A 22,117-nucleotide genomic window follows, 5' to 3' on the forward strand; every position below is an offset into this window, starting at 1 on the left:
CGTTACTATTGTGCTAAATAAACACCTTTGTATTTGAACATATTGGGCATGATTCACGCCTCTGTGACTATTGGCGCTCTCCTGCAAATGCCATTACATAGCCCTTCCCTGCTGTACATCGGTGTGTATGACTGTGCAAGGACTGAGACTCCCACTGTGAGCCTCTGTGCACGCTGTAATACCGCCTGGTGCGATAACTTGCTATAGCATTATGGCAGGTGCAGATTTTCCATTTGAATGTGGCCTCCAAAGTGAGCGATTGTGCCTCTCTGTTCGCAACCACTTCAGCAACTAAATAGTCTCTGTAAAATACTGCATAATATGTTATTATTAAGATATTGTAATAAAACCAAAATCAAAAATAAATATAAATATTTTTCAAAATGATGTTTTCAACTGGCATAAAGTTATACCATCAACTTATTTCACCTGTAACTCAAGAATTCTTGTGACTCATTGTTAAAAGTGATCCAGGTTTAGGCACCAGAAGGGACGGTTAGGGTCAGGCACCACGAGGGAGGGTATTGTTAGGCACCAGAAGGGACGGGTAGGGTCAGGCACCATGAGGGAGGGTATTGTTAGGCACCAGAAGGGACGGGTAGAGTCAGGCACCATGAGGGAGGGTATTGTTAGGCACCGGAATAGACGGGTAGGTTCAGGGACCATGAGGGAGGGTTAGGCACCAGAAGGGACGGTTAGGGTAAGGCACCACGAGGGAGGGTATTGCTAAGCACCAGAAGGGACTGGTAGGGTCAGGCACCACGAGGGAGGGTTAGGTACTAAGGGGAGGGTTAGGGTAAAGGTTAGGCTTAGAAAAGATAAATGTCTACCTTTGTGTGTCGACCTTTTAATCATGTTGACCATTTGTACCTGTCGACCTTTAGTGTGTCGACTTTTTGTCCCTGTCGAGCTGTTGCCTGTCTAACATCTTGTGTCTATCCAGACATTGTCGACCTTATACCACACCTCCCAGCACACCGCAGAGTGTGCAGGCTGCTGTCAGGAAAAGGGGGGGGGGAGTGGCGTCGTACCCAAACCCCTCCAACAAGTCCAGGCACTGGTAATTAGTACCCGCTCCCCCTGCTCTCGGCGTCCCTGAATACTGACACAGAGAAGGAACCATAAGACAGAGGTATATATAAGTAGCAAGAGGCAGATATACTTTACTTCAGTCACAGGTTATCAAACAGGTACAATTGTCTGTAACCAGTACAGAGTATCCCAGATAAATGCAGAGTGATGCACCCAAACACTGAAGATGCTTTAGCTGAAGGATAACAGAACACTTGACTGTAAATTCCTCTGCAGAGATTTCCAAATACTTACATTTTTTAGACAGGACATGTTCTACTACCCTCAGATCAAACAGCAGATGGCAGCACTACTCTACCTAAACACACAACATGCACTGCTATATAGAGATGGCTACTGAGTGAATGTCTTGACACGTTGGGGTAAATTTACTAAAGTGAGAGTTTTTAGAAGTGAGTTTTAAAAGAGATGTTGCCCATAGCAACAAATCCGATTCTAGCTATTATCTTCTAGAAGGTGCTAGTTAAATGTTAAGTAGAATCTGATTGGTTGCTATGGGCAACATCTCTTTTGAAACTCACTTCTAAAAACTCTCACTTTAGTAAATTTACCCCATTGACTTCATTTTATTTTTATTATCATTTATTTATAAGGCGCCACAAGTGTTCTGCAGCGCCTTACAAAGTACATAAACATATAGGTTGACCAGTGACTTACAGTACAATACAATACAGGATGAGGACAAGGATAATATACATTGCTACATTAGCGACAATAACACCCAGATAAGCAACGGAGAAAAGCAACCAAGTGTTAGGTGCCCTAGTGGGAATAAGAAGTCGATGAAAGTAAAAAACTAAGGAGAAGCACAAGAGGGTAGAGGGCCCTGCTCGTAAGATGTTTGAATGATTCCAGTCACTAAGGGGTATATTTACTAAAGTGAGAGTTTTTATAAATGGAGATGTTGCCCATAGCAACCAATCAGATTCTAGCTGTTATCTTCTAGAAGGTGCTAGTTACATGTTAAGTAGAATCTGATTGGTTGCTATGGGCAACATCTCCATTTATAAAAACTTTCACTTTACTAAATATACCTCTGTGTGTCACTGTGTGCACTGCAGTCATTGGGCGGAGGTAATCCGGGTGACACCCCTCCCTGGGAGTGAGCAGTGAAGACGCTGCAGAGGAGAGCACTCTGCATTCCAAAAGAGCCATGTGCCGACACTACACTGAGCTGAGTCACGTGGCTCGACTCACTTCAGTGTATCACTTTGTGATCGCTACTGCTATATATATATATATGTGAGAAGTGACGGCACTTACATCTCAACTCCAAGACTCTCACCTTCAGGACACCGAGGCTGCTCCTTTCGACTGTCCTTGACACAGGTCGGACGTGGCCAGCAACGGCTAGGACTCCTGCTCACAGGCCCTGCAAGGAAAGCACGTGCTGAGCAGGGATGACCCTGATACCACGCGGCTGATAGACCTTCACTGGGATCAGTGGATGGTCATCATTGGTACTTTTGCCACAGACTGGTTACACCCACGTGCCAGACACAGGAGTGCAACCCAAACAAAAACGCCTGAAAGGGGAAAGGGAAGAAGGGACGACACCCAACATCAATACAACACACAAAACACAGAGGGGGTCATTCAGACCCGCTCGCGAGCGCAGGACGCTTGCAAGCGGATCGATGTTACCCCACTGCTCATGCGCACGACGGAGTGAGCTCCGTCGTGCGAATGTGCGAGACCCGGCTAGCGACGGGGTAGCCGTCGCTCCAGGTCTCGCACCAATGGGGGCGTGCTGTCGATGTTGATTGACAGCACGCCCCCTTTGGTGGGCGTGCCGGGGGCGTGGCTGCCAGACTGAGGCGTTCCCATGGGAACGCCTACGGTCTGGAGCCGGCCCCATTGACATCAGTAGTGATATCAGTGGGAGTGATTTTGGCTCTGATAGAGCCAAAATCACTCCAGGGCTTGCGGCAGCGAGACCCTACCGCAGGGTCTCCGTCGCAAGCCCGATGGTCGCGATGGTCTTGACCATCGCAACCATCATCATGGACGCTCGCATAAGCTGTAGGAGGGCCCTGATTCAGAGCGAGCGCTCTGGTCAGAGCGTCCAGCTCTGAATCAGGCTCAGATTACGCTCACCGAGTGCACTTTTGTCCCCTTGATAGGCGAGTGGTCCTGATCTCGGCACCTGCAACGGTGCACACGACAACAGTCCACCCCCACAGCTGCGCTATCCTGACCTCTTTCCCTTAGTGTATGCCACCCGCAATGACCTGACAGACCATACACCCCTTGGCCCCTAATTCTGGCTGACCTGGTGAGCGACAATGGACGCAGTATGCGTGTAGTGCATCCACTTACCCTGCTATACCTAGACTCTCCCACAATGCATATTCCCACAATTAGTGACAGTTCTAACCAACACACAATGCAATTACCGAATTCCACACAACAGCCAATGCCTGACCACAGCCTACCTTTAATGGGGGCCTTTCGGTGTGTGTAAGGTTGGTAGTCGGGCGCCAGGTCCACGGATGGGGCTACGGTCCGCTACCCGGGTCAGCCGAGCTGCCCAGGGACTTACACGTGCTCCTATACACAGAACAATAACAATGCCTGCTGCCTAGCACCGAACAATAACAATGCCTGCGTCCTAGCGCCAAACAATAACCGTGCCTGTGGCCAAGCGCTGAACAATAACAGGGCCTATGGCCTAGCGTCGCATGGTGGTTGTACAGTGGTTTAATAACACAATATCAGAAAGGGGCCTGATGCCCTCGATGGCGGCCTGCCTAACAATGGGGCAGAACAATGGGGCCTCTGCCTAATGCCGCACGGTGGTGGTACAGTGGATTAAAACTACAGGCACGGAGAAAGCACACCAAAAAGGGCCTCACTGAGGGCTTACCTTATCAGCTGGCCGCTCCTGCGTTCTTCTCCACGTTACTCCCGCTGTCCTTCTGCGTCCTGGCCTCCTCCAGCGATGATCCTCCTCTCCCTGCAATGCCCGAACACTACCCCCACTCGGTCTGGAAGTGGCGGCTTAAACAAGCCGCCGCCACATGGCCTTCTGGGATTGGTGATGCGGCGGCCCTTATTGCCCTACCCAGTGATGACACTCCACACCAGGTGGACATTGCCGGCGATGTAGGGTCCGGTACCCAGTGGTGTGGGTGTCTTCAGGGGAGAAGGGGTGCCCTCGCCTGGAACTCCCACACTTCCCCCCCTCTTTTTCCTTTGTGGTCCCTAGAAAGGCTGGGTTGTGTGACCACTCGAAGTCCGGTACTGCGAACCGTGGTGGCGGCACTCCCAATGTGGAACTCGTGGACCTCCAGGCTGGAGCGCCCTGGGGCGGGTGGGTGGTTTGGCCTGTGGCGGCACCTCCTGGGCTCCTGTCTGTGGCGTGTCTGCCCCCATGCTTCTGTAGGGGTGGTCCATCCTCTTCTGCTACCGGTGGGGGTGGTTCAGCCCCTGCCGGCACCCCTCCTTGGGCCTGAGGGTTGGATGTCTGGGAAGGTGGGGGCGGTACCCACCAATCAAGCGGGGTGAACCTCGGGGCTTCCAGTACTACCAGAGGTGTGGGTGCCTCCCAGCTCCGTAGGTCAGACCTTGTGTTGTAGCTCACCTCCACCGTTTTCTGCTCCTGGGAGCGTGGTTCCTCAAACTCACATGGCTGCAACATGTCTTGGTGTAGGGCGCGGGTGTGGCCACTGCCGTTCCCAACGTGCACCATGTAGACTGGATTGTTGAAGGAAACTTCCCACTGCACAATGTAGGCCAGTACCTCCCACCTTTCACTCAGCTTGTTCCTTGGCCGTTTCTCGCTGTCCAACTGGGAAGGGCTCCCACAAGACCCGCCCAAGCTGCGGGTTGGTCGTGGACCTGATATTCTGCTCTGCCACCTCTCCCACCGTCCTCAGACCCCGTTTTTGCTCCTCAATTCACCCACTTTGGGTCCACTCATCTTCTCCCCCGGGTAACGATAGGTCGAGGTCCTGAAGTTCCCTTCCGGGCCAACCAAACAGCAGGAAGAAGGGCAAGGCGCCCGTGGTTCGGTGTACCCGGATGTTGTACACCCACATCAGTTCCTGGACAAAGTCTGGTCAACGCCTCTTTTGCTCGGCTTCTAGGGTTCTCAACATCTGCAAAAGAGTCCGATTGAACCGCACCCTTTGGGGGTGATAGGGCGTAGTCCTAGATTTCATGCATGCCATCGGTCTGGCAGTCGTTCCATCACTCGGTCCTGGAAACACGCCCCCCAGGTCTGAATGGATGCGCTCTGGGCAGCCATACCTTCGGACAAAGTGTTCTACAATGGCCTTGGCTACTGTTTCTGCTGTCTGGTCCCGGGTGGGCACTATAGCGGTAAACTTGGTGAAGTGATCTGTCATCACCAGGGCATACTGATACCCACTCGTCGACTCTCCTATCAGCACGTAGTCCACCATCAAAAGTTCCAAGGGCCGCCTTATCTTGATGGTCTGCACTGTGGCCCTCTGTTCCATGGGCTTGGTAACCCCACACCTCTTGCATGCCCAACACACACCCTCTACTAATTCCAGTAGCCCTGGGAGAAAATACTGTCGGCAAATCCACTGGAGCGTTTTGGCCACTCCGAAGAGGGCCCCCTCCTCGTGGGACTCCACCACCAAGGCTCGGGCTAGGCCTTCCAGGATGACGATCTGCCATACTTTTGCGAAGTTCTGGTTCCAGATAGGTGCACCGGCACAACATGCCTTCGTGGACTGCCAATCGATCCCAGTGGTGCAGCACCTATCTTTATTGACCAAATTATGCTATTTTAACCTGTCCAAGTGCACAATAATTAATTGGGAGGAGTGTACCAGAGGTTCTGCACTGTGGCCCTGGAGGCAGCTCGCAGGGTCTGATGGGGGTGTTTTTTTTGGGTTTTTCTCTGGCCGCTCGCTAAACTGTGGGAGGCCTCCCACAGCATGTGCGAGTAGCCAGGATGCGATGGTCACGATTATCGCGACCATCGGCCTTGCAACGAGACCCTGTGGTAGGGGCTCGGCTACCGCAAGGCCGAGTGGACTTCCTGCTCTAATAGAGCAGGAAGTCCACTGACATCAGTAATGATGTCAGTAGGGCCTCCCACAAATGCCAGGCGTTCCTAAGGGAACACCTGCGTTTGTGTAACCCCCCCCCTCCCCGCCTACAAAACGGGGCGAGCTCCTCATCGACAGCCGCCCCGTCTTGTAGCGAGCCCCGCAGTGACTGAGCTGCAGTCGTGGCACGTGCGCAGTGGGGCACCATCGAGCTGCTTGCGAGCGGCTCTGAATGACCTCCTATGTCCCAACATTTTTACCTTAAAATAAAGATTTTCCCGACCTTTTCCCCTGCTCAGGGGTGCGCACAAAAAGAGTGAATTTCCTCAGAAAATTAATGCAAGTTTGTAATTGAATTGAAAGTGCAATTTGCGGTGTGAGTTCGCCAACAGAACAGCTAGCAGGACCCGACTCGCACCCAATTGAATTGACCCCTATGTAATAAATACTGTATGAATACATTATAAAGCAAGAATTGTATATGTCTCTCTCTCTCGATATATAGATACTGTAGCTATAGAGATATCTATTGATCGATGTGTGTGTCCTGGTCTTCAAAATGTTTGTAGTCACAAAATAAGTGAGAAGAATTATTGTGTCTGTCCTCACATTGTACTAACAGCTGCTGATACTGATCACTATGCTTTGGGTGTAATGTGCTCCGGGCCTGCAGGGGGAGCTCTGCCGCCCGTCTCCATCACACCTGTCTCTCAGTATCCGGATTCAGAGGCCTCGGGTCTCTGGAGAAGTCTCCACTCCGGGGCTGGAGTCTCGGTGGTGAGCGGTGCGTCATGGGGAAGCGGGACAACCGGGTGGTACGTACCGTACAGGCCGCGGGAGCAGGGTGATAGCGCCCAGTGACCTGGCACTGACACCCTCTCTGTCACTAGGAGGCTGCATGTTATGTGTATTATTATATACTGTGTGTTGTATATAGCATGTAATGCTCCTGACTCCTGATCATTGCTGGGGCATCTAATAATACACACCCAGATCCATTGTTTACCCGCTATTACTAGGAGGCTGCATGTTCTGTGTATCATTATATACTGTGTGTTATATATATATATATATATATATATATATATATATATATGTAATGCTCCTGACTCCTGATCATTGCTGGGGCATCTAATAATACACATCCAGATCCATTGTTTACCCGCTATTACTAGGAGGCTGCATGTTCTGTGTATCATTATATACTGTGTTATATATATATATATATATATATATATATATGTAATGCTCCTGACTCCTGATCATTGCTGGGGCATCTAATAATACACACCCAGATCCATTGTTTACCCGCTATTACTAGGAGGCTGCATGTTCTGTGTATCATTATATACTGTGTGTTATATATAGCATGTAATGCTCCTGACTCCTGATCATTGCTGGGGCATCTAATAATACACATACAGATCCATTGTTTACCTGCTATTACTAGGAGGCTGCATGTTATGTGTATATTATTATATAATTTGTGTTATATATAGCATGTAATGCTCCTGATCATTGCTCTAACATTTAATACACATCCAGATCCATTGTGGCTGCTATTACTAGGAGGCTGCATGTTATGTGTATTATTATATACTGTGTGTTATATATATATATATATAGCATGTAATGCTCCTGATCATTGCTGGGTCATCTTATCTAATACACATCCAGATCCATTATTTACCCCCCCCCCCATTACTAGGCGCTGGTGGATGCATGCAATGTGTTGTTATATACTGTGTAATATATCATGTAATGGTCTGCTGCATGGTATCTGTATTATTATATACAGTTGAGGCGATTCAATTGTTGCTATTTTTATAGGGCGCCCGCTGGAGCCATTCAATTGTTGTTCCGTTCGAGGGGTGCAATAGTCGCCGGCACCGTCATTTCTGAGTGCACCCTCAGAAAAATGTAATTGGAACACTTGGTGCCCAATAATTATCACCACCCACACCACAATTTAATAGCCCCCATTGTGTTATGGAATTGGTATGATATCCCGCCTGCCGGATGGCCGCAAGTTTGCCCGGCATCCCTTCGTTCGTGATGCCGGGCGCCTGTCTCCCGGCGTCGGGGAAATGTCAGGCGTCTAGATATAGACGCCCGGCATTTCACCCTCGCCGGGATATGACAGTCGGGAAGCCGGCTGCCGGTATTAAGGCAGCCGGCTTCCCGATTGTATACCTGTGTTATATCATGTAATGGTTCTGATCATTGCAAAGACATCTAACACATCCATAGGCTCCATTGTTTACCTTCTATTACTAGGAGCATGCATGCTTTGACCTGGACATAATTATGTTTTTTGTTTATATTTTTAACATCATTCTGGACGACTCTTTGAATACACCATTGTTCTATATAAAGATTTTTCTTCAAGCTGCTGTTAATGAGTTGCTGTCTTCCCTGTGTCCTGTAACAATCATGGCAAGCACAGTCGCATGACCTAGGACGTAGTGTGCAAAGAGGCTTTGAAACGCTCCTCTTCTTGCCATGCACCTTTTCTGCAACCCCCCCCATATTCAACCCTACCTTCTCAGCTAACATACAGTAGATGCTGGATGGCTTTGCCTCTGACATTGTGTTTTTATTTTCCCTTGGGAGCAAGCTTGAGTGTTGAAAGCTGGTGGCAGCCATAAAAGGCTGCGTGGGATTGCAGCTTTAACAGTCATCCAAGACTCACCAAGTCCTAAAACTTGATCAGTCTAATCCAGTGGTCTCCAACGTTAATTGTACTAAAATTGTAGAAAATAAAAAATCTGGCTAGCAACTGAACAATTGAAGGTAATTTAATGAAAATTAAGAAAAAAAAAATGTTAGAAAATAAAAATGCATTTAATTATTACAGTGATATTATTGTAGTTTGTAAATAAAATTTAAGCACAGTCACATTTTACTGTTAATTACCGGCTCCAATGAGGTATGTGCAGTAGAGGAGCAAAATATATAGGCAGGGCTGCTGTGTGATTTTCCGGCAGGTCTGGGCAGGAGTCACTCGCTCCGCTGTAGCGTAGACTCCGTGGGTGAAACCACGGTGAAGCACCGCAGGTGATTGCTGTAGAGGCTGCGGAAATCGCCTGACGTGCTTCCCAGTGGCTCCACCCATGGAGTCGATGCCACGAGGGAGCACAAGTCAGCAGTCACTTCCTCCTAGTTGACTCGGCAGAACTGCAGCTTGTGAGCTATCATAGTTAAGACCACAAGCTATCCGTAGCTCGCAAGCTACAGTTTGGAGACCACTGATCTAATCGCATGTGAAAATTATCTGTACCGGATTTTACTTTAATTATCACTAATAATGCAACAAAATTAAAGACACTAATGTCCCTACACATCACACATACATGCAGACTTGTTGAGCCAATTTTCTGACTATTGCACAGCACGTTAAACTGTAGGTTACAAGTCTCATTAAAGTATTAGCTCATTGTGCTGAACATAGCAGAGCACCTCGAGCCAGGGCTTTCGTGTGATGATAGCTGTATGGATCACAAATGGTGAGATGCTGTTTACCGTGTAACTCAGCAGAGCATTTCAGTCATGACACTGTGCTCTGTTACTGGAGGATAGACCATGACAGATCAGAGGTTCAAAAGTATTATTATTATCAGTTATTTATATAGCGCACACATATTCCGCAGCGCTTTACAGAGAATATCTTACCATTCACATCTGTCCCTGCCCCAGTGGAGCTTACAATCTATATTCCCAATGACATGCACATGCAAATTTTTTTTTGTTGGGAGCCAATTAACCTACCAGTATATTTTTGGCGTGTGGGAGGAAACCGGAGTACCCGGAGGAAACCCACGCAAGCACAGGGAGAATATACAAACTCCACACAGTTAGGGCCATGGTGGGACTTGAACCCATGACCTTATTGCTGTGAGGCAGTAACACTAACCATTACACCGTCTGTGCTGCCACACAGCAATAAGGTCATGGGTTCAGTACCTCCTACAAGCACATACTGATAAGAATCTGCAGCTAGTATTTATATATGTTAATTGATTTGTATGCTAAAATGCAGGATTGAGGGTTTTTATTACAACCCATTATCTTCATGTGGTGGAGATCCCATGAGGGGACAGCATGGAGCGATATGTCAGCTCGGTTAGTACAGGGGTATCTAGTGTTTACGGCATCTGGCTAGACATCCATTAAACACCTCCGACCTTGTTATCTGTGCTGACAGGTGCAGAAAGCAGTGTAGTACAGACATCTGTCTTCTGGGTGGAATCTCATAACTTAAGGTCAATGTTTATTCTCCTTTCCTTGTAGGCGTACATGAACCCAATCGCCATGGCCCGTGCTAAAGGCCCCTCATCTTCTGGCGGTCCAACCATCCAGGATTATCTGAGCAGACCACGGCCTACTTGGTGAGCTGTCCTTTCATATAGTGGTGAAATAAGATCACCCACGTGGTAGGCTCGCATCTCTCACCATAAGGATATCAAGTAATTGGTGTCTTTCACCGCTTCACATGTCTTCTGCAGGGAGGAAGTGAAAGAACAGCTAGAAAAGAAGAAGAAAGGATCCCGGGCGCTGGCTGAGTTTGAGGAAAAGATGAATGAGGTTTGTGCTCTTCTCCGTACACCAAATGATCATTTATCCCTGTTCCACATGATTATTATTGATACATATGTATTGCATCCAGTTTTACACAGCACTGTGCACTCAATACTTCAGGCACAGCGTCCAGATGAGCTCCCTATCTATTGTTTTAGTTCCTGGACCGCAAGTACGTACCTAACCCAGGCATGCAACGTATCCAACGCTGCCATGTAGGATCTCCGTCAAGCTTTCAGTCGGTGTATTTATCCACTGAACTGTACTTTTCCTGGAATGGGGAAATGGCTAATTAGAATGAGTGTGGTATAAAAGATCGACAGTCAATGGGTTGACACCAGATGATCAACATGGTCAAAAGATCGACAGTGCAAAGGTCAACAGGGTTAAAAGGTCGACAGGTTCAAATGTTCGAAACAAAAAAATGGTCAACGCAATTTTTTTTTTTGTTAATTAATCCTAACCCTCCCTCTAGTGCCTAACCCTCCCTCTAGTGCCTGTGCCTAACCCTCCCCCTAGTGCCTGTGCCTAACCCTCCCCCTAGTGCCTGTGCCTAACCCTCCCTTTAGTGCCTAACCATCCCCCTAGTGCCTAACTCTCCCCCTAGTGCCTGTGCCTAACCCTCCCTCTAGTGCCTAACCCTCCCCCTAGTGCCTAACCCTAACTGTCCCCTGCAGTAGCCTAACCCTAAAATGTTGAAAAAACAAGTGGCAACCATTATTGTGTTGACCATTTGAATCTGTTGACCATTTGTCAGTCTTCCTTATGCCTCTGTCGACCAATTGGTATCGACCTATTGACTGTCAATCTTCCATCCGGATACCATTTAGGATGTCCTATGTGCATTTCTATTACAGTAGGAAACTCTCCTTAGTTATGTTTTTATTCTGAATATTGAGCTAATGCAGCCGTTTATTCTGGAAGTGGTTATTCAGGGCTGTAGTGCAGAATATGGAAAATGCCAGCGCTCTCCTTCGCCAACAAGATAAAAGGTCAACAACAAAGTGTAGCGGAATTGAGTAATTGGTGCATGTTATTGCACTCCCCTTGTTTCAGTGATAAATACGACTTGGACAGTATTTCGCCGTAGTCGTCCTGTGGTTGCCATGCATCGTTGGATTGTTCCAAGGATTGCTGGTTTGACAGTCGCGATAGCGGGTACTGTTAAGTCCCGCCCCCTCGTGGGAAATGCAGCGATTTTTATGTCAATGGGGAGCCAATATTATAAGAATCGAGTCATTTTGGCCCCGCCTAATTACATGGTCCCCTCCCCATCTACAATCCACAGCTATTGGAAGGTAAGTGTGTAATGTATGTGTTTTGTGTGCGAGCAGAAATCCTGTATTCTGACTTCACAGCGCAGTCAATTGAATTGCTCCGGGGACTCCTTCCTGTCACTATTCACATCACACTGAGCTGAATCACCTTCTTAGAGAGAGTTGGGAGTAAATCCTGTGTAACAAATGGTCCTAGGGTCCCATGCGGACTCTAACTGATTTCTGCTTTGATGTCATATTTGTTATAGCTTGTAACATACCTGTTAATGTTATAACAGATGGGCGTCTCTTTCATTGATTAGATGTATTGATTTCACTTATTACTGCGACTATTCGCCGTCTGCGGCACATTTGAGAGTTAGAGGCCCCAGGGGTGTATCCGCTTGCCAATCATTTAGCTATACGATGCAATGTGGCACCTAGGAGAAAAACGTTGCGCTGCAGGAGAGCAAATTTGTAACCTACCAACAGATTAAGCTGAATCCATGATCCTGACGCTGATTTGGACAGAAGTCGGGTGTATGCGTCCTGCATCATGGCGCTCCTGCTCCTCATATGGGCGCTTGGTTTGTTACTACTTCACTGCACACTAGCTCCAGATCTTTGCTAGGTGCCAAAGATACCCCACCAAACCAACGTATTTACTCTTACGTCCAACTCTGCATAGCCCACAGTTGTGCGCCCCCCCCCCCCTCAATTGCATAAGAGATGACGCCCACTTATGTCTTAGCGCAGAATTACGTATAACCATGCATCGCACGCACTTATGTACACTCTGTTTTGGGGCACGTGTAGTGCGAGTATGAGCAAAATATTCTCCACCAACATACATTCAACAGCATCAGCCCTAAATCTCCTATAAATAAAGCTACCAAGCGTTTGTATGCAAAATCAGCAACCACAAAATATTATATCTGCTTTCCTAGTTTGTCATGGTGTAAATTTGCTTCCTGTAGCTGGATTTATCCCAACATTAAATGAGGCCCTCTGTGTGCATTTTGTACTTAGCTGTGCTCCTCCGAGATCTTCATCCTGTGTGTATGTATATATCTATCGCTTACACTTTATTCCCTAGAGGTGGAGAAAGGAGCTACAGAAACACAGAGAAAAAGTCATCACTGGCAGCGATAGTTCTTCAAAGAAGAAGGAGGTAGGTTGTGTGTTAAGTGATCGCTATTAAGCTGAATATACCTACTCACACGGTACAATGCACAGAGATTCAGGAGTGTCCAAATTAACTCATGGGGGTCAATTCAATTATATGCAACCTTACATTGCTTGTCCCGGAGCAGGGTAAAATGTACAATATAGGCTCATACGCCGTCTAATCCACCGCATTGCCCCTACATCGCAGGTAATTAAGTTGCCCCCATAGTTTATATTCTTGTCCAGGGCAAGTGACTGATCTCACATCTTTCCGTCTGGTTGTTTTCTCTAGAAACGGAAGAAAGAAAAGAAGAAATCCGGTGGGGTGAGAACACCTTTCATCTCCGTGACCTTGTCTGGCTCATTAGATCCGTGGGAATTATCCAAAATAATGTAGCATTGGAATCAAATATTGGGCAGTTAATATCAAACGATTGAGTTCTATGTTTTTAAATGGGAACTGCCGTACTCCTCTCTGCTTTCTGTATTCATCTCTGTTCTCCCTCTACCGATATAGAAATTGTAGTTATTATGTCAGATGCTTAGATCGCTTGAATCATCCTAGGAGGTATGTTTACAAAGTTGCGGCTTTGACCTCAAATCGGCACTAATATTAAGCTGCAAACCTGGCGTATTTTACACTTATTACTGCCACTTTAAATATTAAAGGTCAAACCTGTTGGGAGGTGCCGGTTTGCAAAAATGAATGACTATACAAGCCATTTACCGATTTCTGCTGTGTCTTTATTAAGGTATTTCTGGTTAGATGGGAGGGGATGAATGAGCTGTTATTATTTCAAATGTGCGTCTCACGAGATTTACTTTTTATTGTCTGTGGTCAAGTTGTCTTCATCATCTTCTTCTGCATCATCGAGTTCTCCTTCTCCCAGCAGTTCTGACGAATCTAATAACGAGGTGAGTGTCGTTACCGGCTTCAGGATCCACTACAGGCTTCTGCCAGACATGGGGGATTCTATAATATCGTGGTGTAAAGGGCAACGATATATTGTAAATTACCAATCAGATGTCACTTGTCACTGATGATACTAAGCTATGTAGTCAACTCCGTTAAAAATGGGCAATGGTGCAAAGATGGTTTCAGCCCTGAGAATAGGGAAGGCTTCTTTACTGTAAAGGTGGATTCCATAGCACATGAGGGTGTGGTGGCAAATTCACTAAAACATTGGACAGGATGCCATTCTTACATGAAATTGTTAGATTATTAGAGAACATTATGGAGGGCGATATTTGTGAGGTCTGGGATAAATGTATAACTGTTTTATTTGATTAACTTTCCTTTGCCATACAATGTACAATATATATAAAGGTTGGCTGGTGGAGCCCCACTTTAATGCCTCTGTATATACATTTACGTATATGTACAGTTCATAGCCTTTGTTATATTATCTAAAGGGAGTTTTGTTCTTTGTTACACTATTTAGCCAAACTGCTGACTTGTTTAGTTTCGCTATAAGAGACTGGTCAGTGTCTCGGCTCCGTACACTGGTCAGCATTGTAGATTATACCACGAATTACACACTGGCAGAACTAACCATGTTTTTGTTTTGTGTTTTTCATTCTAAAGAGCAAGAAAAAACTATCGAAAAGAAAAAAGAAGAGAAAGTATTCTCGTAAATCATCAGACAGCAGCACTGACTCGGACGGCAAGGTATTGAAAATAAAGATGTAAACGCCTATGGCCCGTATTCAATCTGAAGCGTTAAGACCGGATCCGCGTTAAGTTACCACCGATGACGTCATTATTGCCTGTTTTGGTTTTACCCCATATTCAATTTGAAGGACTTTCCGCCTAGGCAGAAAGTCAATGCAATGTAATAGGCGGTAAAGTATCGCCTATGAATGGCAGGCGGAAAAAAGTGCAGAATTGGGGTTTTGGGGTGCAACATTGCGGGAACCTCCGTGCAGCCTTGAGACAGTCGCCCAAAGGTAATCTGTGTCAAAAAAAAAAACAACTTAAGGACACCCCAAAAATTGACTTTGAAAAAGGGGGCAAAAAAAAAAAGTTTGGGGTACAAACTTAAAAACTAGCGAACTTGACTCTGGGGGGTCCCCAAGTATGCCCCAAGTGTTTTTTGATTGCAGGTGTTTGCGGCAGGTGGATTTTTCGCAATGTTTTCAACTTCACTTTTTCAACTTTAAATATGCTGACCCCCATTTTCAAGTACCCCAAATTTGCTGGGATAACTTATTTTCTGGAAAAATACTCCTAAATACTATTCTGCATCAGGTATAGAAAAATGCTATTTAGCAGCTAATGAGCCCATTTAAAAACACCAAATACCTTCAGTGAGCCAAATTGGGGGGTACCATATTGAACCCCCATGTCAGAGCATCATTTGGGGGGTGTCAGGCTGATTTCCCCAAAAATGACAGTACTTTCCGCTAGTTACAGTATCGCCGGGTGCCGTTTACGCGTACTTTCAAATTGAATACAGGGTAAAGCGTGCACGCGCGCGATACTTTAACGCCTACAAAACAGGCGAAGTCGGTGTTAAGTCCGGGCCGCGATAACTTAACACGGCTCGGCTCAAATTGAATAAGGCTTTATGTCTGGGCATCATTATGCCAGGTCCTGTTTGGAGGAGGAGATGGAGAAGCCTGATTATGACCAAATATTGCACTTATAGTTAGACACTAATTTTTCTACTCAAATCTAGAAAATCTTTACATTTTGCCTTTTGCACTATAATCCCTTGTATTGATTTCCCTAATGATGCATGGAATACTCTATTCATTTTGCTTACTGTCCTTGGTTCTACAAATAGTTAATATTGTTCTTATTTTCAGAATCCTATAAAGAAGAAGAAAAGCAGAGATGAGCAGGAGAAAGACAGTGTGAGTTACAGCGACACATAGGGGCATATTCATAGCAAAGATCCCGCACCTGGGAGGCTTTTGCTGCGGGTGTCAGATTTTTGCTATTCAATTGGGTGCAGGATTTTTCAGATTTTGACCGCCGGGAGGTTTTCTTTCCTTGCTCCTCCAGAGCAAGTCTGATTTTTCCTGAAATCGTTAATTTTAGGAAAAAATCAGTGGGACTTGCTCTGGGACCCTGAGGACTAATTAAGCAATTGGAAGTTTCCAATTAGCTTAATTAGTCCTTAATTACTCACCTTCCGAAGCGGTGTCTGCATCCAGCGTCGAGACCCGGTCTCCTGCAGCAGCGGTGAGTGTGTAGTATTTGTGAGTGAGCGTAGTGTGTACCCCTGTGTGAGTGTATGACACCCCACACACACGCCCATAGCGGGCGCTGGGAGAATTAGATTTCCCAGCAGCCCTTGCTCCTCCCAGCATTCCCCCCCCCCCCCCCCACCCCCAGTGACAAGATGGAGGGGAGGCCATCTGGAGCTGCAGACACCCCTGGGCAGGTAAGTATAATATTTTCATGCGGTTTTCAGCCGTGAAAACTCTGCAGCCACTTTTTTTTATTATTATTATTGGAAACCGCAGGTATCAGGAGCGAGCATACCCGCGGTAATAAAAAATTGGGTGCAAGGTTTTTTACCTCACTAAACCAATTGGATATGCCCCATAAACCTCCTATATAATGCATCCTATAGTCACAGTATGTACCTTACAATGTACCTTTACCCACAAGGAGCGGAGGCTGAACCGATAGTCATGTTAACTTGAAATCGATGGCATTATGCATAAAGTGTAATTTACCATCTCCCAATTCAGTGTGATATTCCCCCATGATGCATCCGCGCACATTACCGCTTTATAAGGTAGCTAAATATCCTACTCAACTTTATGGCGTGCAACGGAAAATTCTCCATGTTACTGGCTGCAAAGTGCCTTTGAATTCCCCCGTTAGAGTCCAGTGTTCTGTGTAACACATACCGATAACTGGCATGTGGTGTTTTACGTGAACATATACCTGGATACTAGAACTGGGGTCTATAAACGTATTTTTCTTAATGTCCGTTACAGAATCGAAAGAGCGCGAGCAGGAAAAGGAGACGTCCAGAGGATGACGATGACCACAGATATTCTTCATGTGACTCTTCATCTGCGTTGGAATCCGAGGAGGCGGTTAGTGTGATGCAGTGCATTCAGGGCCTGACTCAGCAAGCAAAGGGGAAACCGCACGCACTTGGCCGAAGTTTTTGTACTGCGTATGCGCAAACTAGCCAGTGCGATCGGGTAAGCGAACGCAGACTGCACGCGCAGCGTGCATGCAGACCCCTTCCGATATTGACTGACAAAAAGTGCCATTTGTGGGTGGTGACGGGGTTGGTCGGGTGAACGCAGGCGTGCCTGTGCGTTGGAACGTCGTTTTAGGGGCGTCCATAGTTAAGCCAGTGCGGCGGCGGACGCAGTGATGAGACTCCGTGCACACAGGAAGTTGCTAAGATCCTGCGCGAGGTCTGGTCAACAACTATTATGCAAATGTGGCTGATGGTTCTCGATGTTACCGATGTCTACGCTATCTTGCGTACTGGAGATGGGCAGCTTAATATGGGACTGGGCGTTTGCATCCTGTGCTGTGGTCTCCGTGCGAATGCATTGATTAGCATATTCTCGCAGTGGACGGGTGCATGCTTTCTCTCCTTTGCGTTCTTTGCTGAATCAGGCCCTCAGTTAATTTCCTTGCAGTATGCACCGTAGAGGGAACACTCCAGGAAGTGGCAGAGCTCCGTTTTGGTTCCCAAAGATTAGTTGGTAGTCGAGGAGGACCAAACCAAGAATGATCGGGCACTGCAAGTGTATTGAACGAACCTTCACATCTTCAGGAGCTCAGAGATCAAACCTTTTACATTTTGTGTCTCTACGTCTGGTACACACTGGCCGACATGTCGGACAGCGTGTGCCAGCGATATGTCTGTGAACGACGTTGTGTGCTGCACCAGCAACACACAATATTTCTATAGATCTATTGTTGTCGCCCGTACACTTGCTGCACGGACCGGCGGTGATTGACGGCTCAACTGGGCTGGCGCATTCAAATGCCCGCCCAGTTGTGACGTTAGTCACGACGAATCGGGCAGTCTGTATGCAGAACATATGTTCTGCAGATCAGTCGAGTTGCAGATCTATCGGTCAGGTGTGTACCCACCTTAAGTATTAACAATCTTCACGGGTGCAGAGATTGTGCTGAATGAGAGATCGTTAAGTGTGTCCATCTCCTGCTCTCCGCTGTGGCAGCCATTTTGGGCTGAATAAGTAGCCATGGTAACCCACAACCAATCAGCGGCTTAGTGATGTCATGAGCTCTTAGTGAATTGATAGGCTGCATTTGCAGCTAACAAATGGCCGCCCTTCCTATGATTGACTGTATTGTGCATTGAAGTTGCTGTGAGGAATTATGTTTGTGATATTTATTTTTTCAGGTCTATGGGAAAAAGAGAAGAAGCAGCGAAGAGAAAGCTGTAAGTGTCTCCTCTCTGACTATCTCTGTGCTCAGTGGCTGGAAGATGGCCGCTTCCTCCTCGTTCTCATATGTATCAGAGTTCTCTGGTTTCTGCCACTAATTGATTGAAATGCCAGTTCTAGGAACTTCATGTCGGTCGGTGATGGGCAAATTAAAATTTGGAATTGGCAGAAGTCAATGAGAGGCCACTCAGACCTGGTGGGAATTGTACTTGGATGGAGGCTGCAATTACACAAGTCATTCAGCCCAATAGGAAGATTGGTACAAAGCGATATATATTCAGGCGCTATAAATGAAAGTTACAAAAAAACACCTTTGTATTTGTTTCAGGTGCTTAAGCCGTATATAGGTAGATGTACGATGTGCCACGCAGACCATAAAGTCTGAGGGCAGTTAGTCATTTCCCTATATAGGCCAGCTCTTATCTCTTGCCTCAGAGATTTTCGCAAAGCTGATATTTCTGCAGATTTAGCGATTGTCTGCTATTTCACATGCACGGAAGCTGCACTGCGCACGTGCAGTAACTGCATTGGACTAACGCTCGTATAGAGGAACCACTTGCACAGTGAGTGACAGGTAGTCAGCATTTGGGGGTGGTAACCGCGAGGGGGTGTGGCTGACTGTTTAAATGCCATTCCATGGGTGTGCATAAATTGGTCATTGCGATCGCCTTCGCAGCATGAGCGCTCTCAGCTGGTCAGAGTAGTCTTACATGCTGTGTGACTGCCTGCTGTACGTCTATGGTACTGATGTTTATACCGTTGCACGTCATCTAACGCATATGAGAAGGCAGCAGCGGATGTCGCTATGCTCGGCTGTGCTTCGGGAAGGCATTAGCGATCCGTGAGAGAATGCAGTTGCGATTACAATAGCGTAAATCTCTGAATCAGTCCCTGTGTGTTTGTGCCTTTGTGTGTTTCATTTTAGCATTCCCTTTTTTTTAATGGTCGCCAAAAACAGCTGCAATTTTTTGGGAAGCTGAACCAATATTTATAAGAATGTAGCCTATCCATTCACTTGAAACTCAATGTCCCTGGTTTCTGCATGCGGATGGGTTCTAGGTTCAACCCCACAAACCGCTTCCTCCGCTGTGTACACTTGATGGGTACAGTTTATGATCTCTTGACATGTTAGTGCTTCTTGTGGTCAGTAATTGCCCTACATTCTAATCCTATGTCTTCTTGTGATATAGATTTATCCTGAACCTGTTAATATTGTTTATGGCCTTTTCCCACAATGGCCGATGTTCATAAATGGAACGCCTCATTCTGTTGTACTTCCGGGTGTGACGGCAGATTATGGCACACTGATCTCCTGCTGACTGTGACCCGCTATAATACATGTATTTATAGATATTTTCTTCCTTTATTACAGTATAAGGCCAAAAAGAAAAAAAAGCACAAGAAACACAGCAAGAAGAAGAAAAAAGCCGTTTCTTTGAGCTCTGATTCTGAATAACTGATGTATAACTCCACCTGCACCTGTCCAATGGCTAAAATTCATTTCTGTAACTAGTTATTTTCTGTGCTACATAAGTGTTTAAAAGGGATATATCCTGCCAAAACCTGGGTTGTCTCATTAGCTTCTCTATGACACTACTAAAGCAGGTCATTAATATTGCTTTATGGCAACAAGTCTCCACCCTGACCAGAATGCCCCATTACTCTTTTTCAGCTACAGGTAGTGCAGCACAATCCATATTCAGGAAGCGTTATTATACATGGGTGGAGAGTAAGGTTCCTGCACCTGTTGCCTGATCACAGTGGAGGCAGCCATTGTATGCTCTGAAATATTCATGACAATTCAGCCTATGAAATGACTGGAAATTAGTGACCTCACCAAGTGCAGAGGAACTTTGTGTCACATGGTCTGGTGATGTCATTAGTGACATAGGCTGAGAATTAGTTCTTCCTGCACAATGGCTGCCTCCTTTTTAAATGAAACAAGTATACATTAAAGAAGCTGATTGACCACATCCTATGTAGTTTTGGTGGGCATATTTCCGCTCTAAGTATCGTGCTTTGCACATATGACAAGTTGACAACACAATAAGTGCAGGTAATGTTTTCTGGATAAACAGTAAAGCAATAATAAGTATTTATTGTAGGAAGATCATAGAGTTTGTCCTTTGGTACAAAGTCCAAAGAGACTGCAGTTATATAGTGATATAAACATATGATGGACCCTAGCTAGTACCTTCTTTTGAAAATAAAAAGGAACGATCTTTGTAGCATGCTCGGCCTCAGAGCCTGGGCTTTCAAAGCAAAACTTTCACCCATCAAGTTGTTTCAAATTCATCCTTATGCAGAATGGCTACGGTATTAGGATTTTCATGCAAATGTTTTTTTGTTTTGTTTTTTACTCTTGTGTAGACCGTGCCCTCAGAATCTATCCTGATTTATCACAGGCTATCCGTAAGTGCTCACACAATCAGTATTATCCAGCTTCTGACCTTATCTAGGCTACACATCAGAAGTAGGCAATATGTATTTAGCCAGCCGCTTTGGAGCTACAAGTCTCAGTGTATCTTGAGCCACAGGCTGGCAGGACGGGATCCAGTCACGGTGCCTGCGGACGGGAGGATACAGATGCCAGAATCCCAAAGAGATCAAGATGTCAACGTCTTCATCCCGACCGCCGGCATCCTGAAGGTAAGTATGCGGGTTTGGGGGGAGGTTAGGTTTAGAGACCTGCCGAGGTAGGTTAGGGTTAGGCACCGACCGGGGAGGGTTAGGCTGCGGGAAGGGGGGAGTTAGGTTTAGGCACCACCGAAGGGAGTATAGGGTTGGGCACCACCGGGGGAGAGTTAGGTTACTTACCGGCCTCTGTCGAGATCTTCACCACCAGGATGCCGCTGTCTGTCTTCTGACTGCCGGCATCCCGTCTGTCGGTATAGTATACCAATTCCAGCAGGACAGCTGACATACCATTGTCCATGTCTGCTTACACATGAACATGTTATTGGGCGATGCTGTAATATACACAGTGTTGTGATGACTGGAACTCTAAAGCTGGGTTCACAATGGCCAATATCTGGCGAGCATGTCGGCGGGCTTGTACCCCCGATATATCTGTGATCAACGGCGTTCAGACATATCACATCTCTGTAGCACAGCAGATGGCTGATATATCTGCAGATCTATATTGGCGCACCTGGCTGTTTGTACGGGCGCCCCCCTAACAAATATCAGACTACTTTGGCCTATATTTGCATGTCTTGTATTTAATTGCATCATAAACCATATGCACAGCTAAAAGTAGCACTAGTAAATATATACAACGATCAGTCTGACTACTTTAGTTCCATATAACTGTTACTGAAACTGCTAGCGTGTAAAAAGCTATTTGTTTTGTAATTTTTTTTCTTATGTATATATGATATAATATAACGGCTTCATATTGAAGCTGTACTACTTAAATAATACATTTCGGTACAAGACCCTTTAAGAAATTGTTCTGTTTTATGAAAGTGAACTCTCAATTGAAATAAAATATTGTTTAACACTGTGTGTGTGTTACTTTCTGTAATGTCCATTGGGGGAACACTGAATTACCATGGGGGATAGAGGTGCAGAACAGGAGCTTGGGGCACTTTAAATATTATG

General features: G+C 46.2%; 1 protein-coding gene across 1 annotated transcript; it reads left to right on the plus strand.

The window, feature by feature from the left end:
- The first annotated feature begins 6,781 nt into the window (after positions 1–6,781).
- FAM133B (family with sequence similarity 133 member B) lies at positions 6,782–22,019 on the plus strand. Its single transcript, XM_088442227.1, has 11 exons — positions 6,782–6,931; positions 10,407–10,504; positions 10,622–10,700; positions 13,047–13,121; positions 13,410–13,442; positions 13,961–14,032; positions 14,703–14,786; positions 15,926–15,973; positions 17,072–17,173; positions 18,472–18,510; positions 19,887–22,019. The coding sequence occupies exons 1-11, from the start codon at positions 6,908–6,910 to the stop codon at positions 19,968–19,970; spliced, it is 738 nt and encodes a 245-aa protein (XP_088298353.1). The 5' UTR covers positions 6,782–6,907; the 3' UTR covers positions 19,971–22,019.
- The last annotated feature ends 98 nt before the right edge of the window (positions 22,020–22,117 follow it).

Source organism: Taudactylus pleione, unplaced genomic scaffold (assembly GCF_031769625.1).
Source record: "Taudactylus pleione unplaced genomic scaffold, aTauple2 ptg000306l, whole genome shotgun sequence".
Classification (NCBI taxonomy): domain Eukaryota; kingdom Metazoa; phylum Chordata; class Amphibia; order Anura; family Myobatrachidae; genus Taudactylus; species Taudactylus pleione.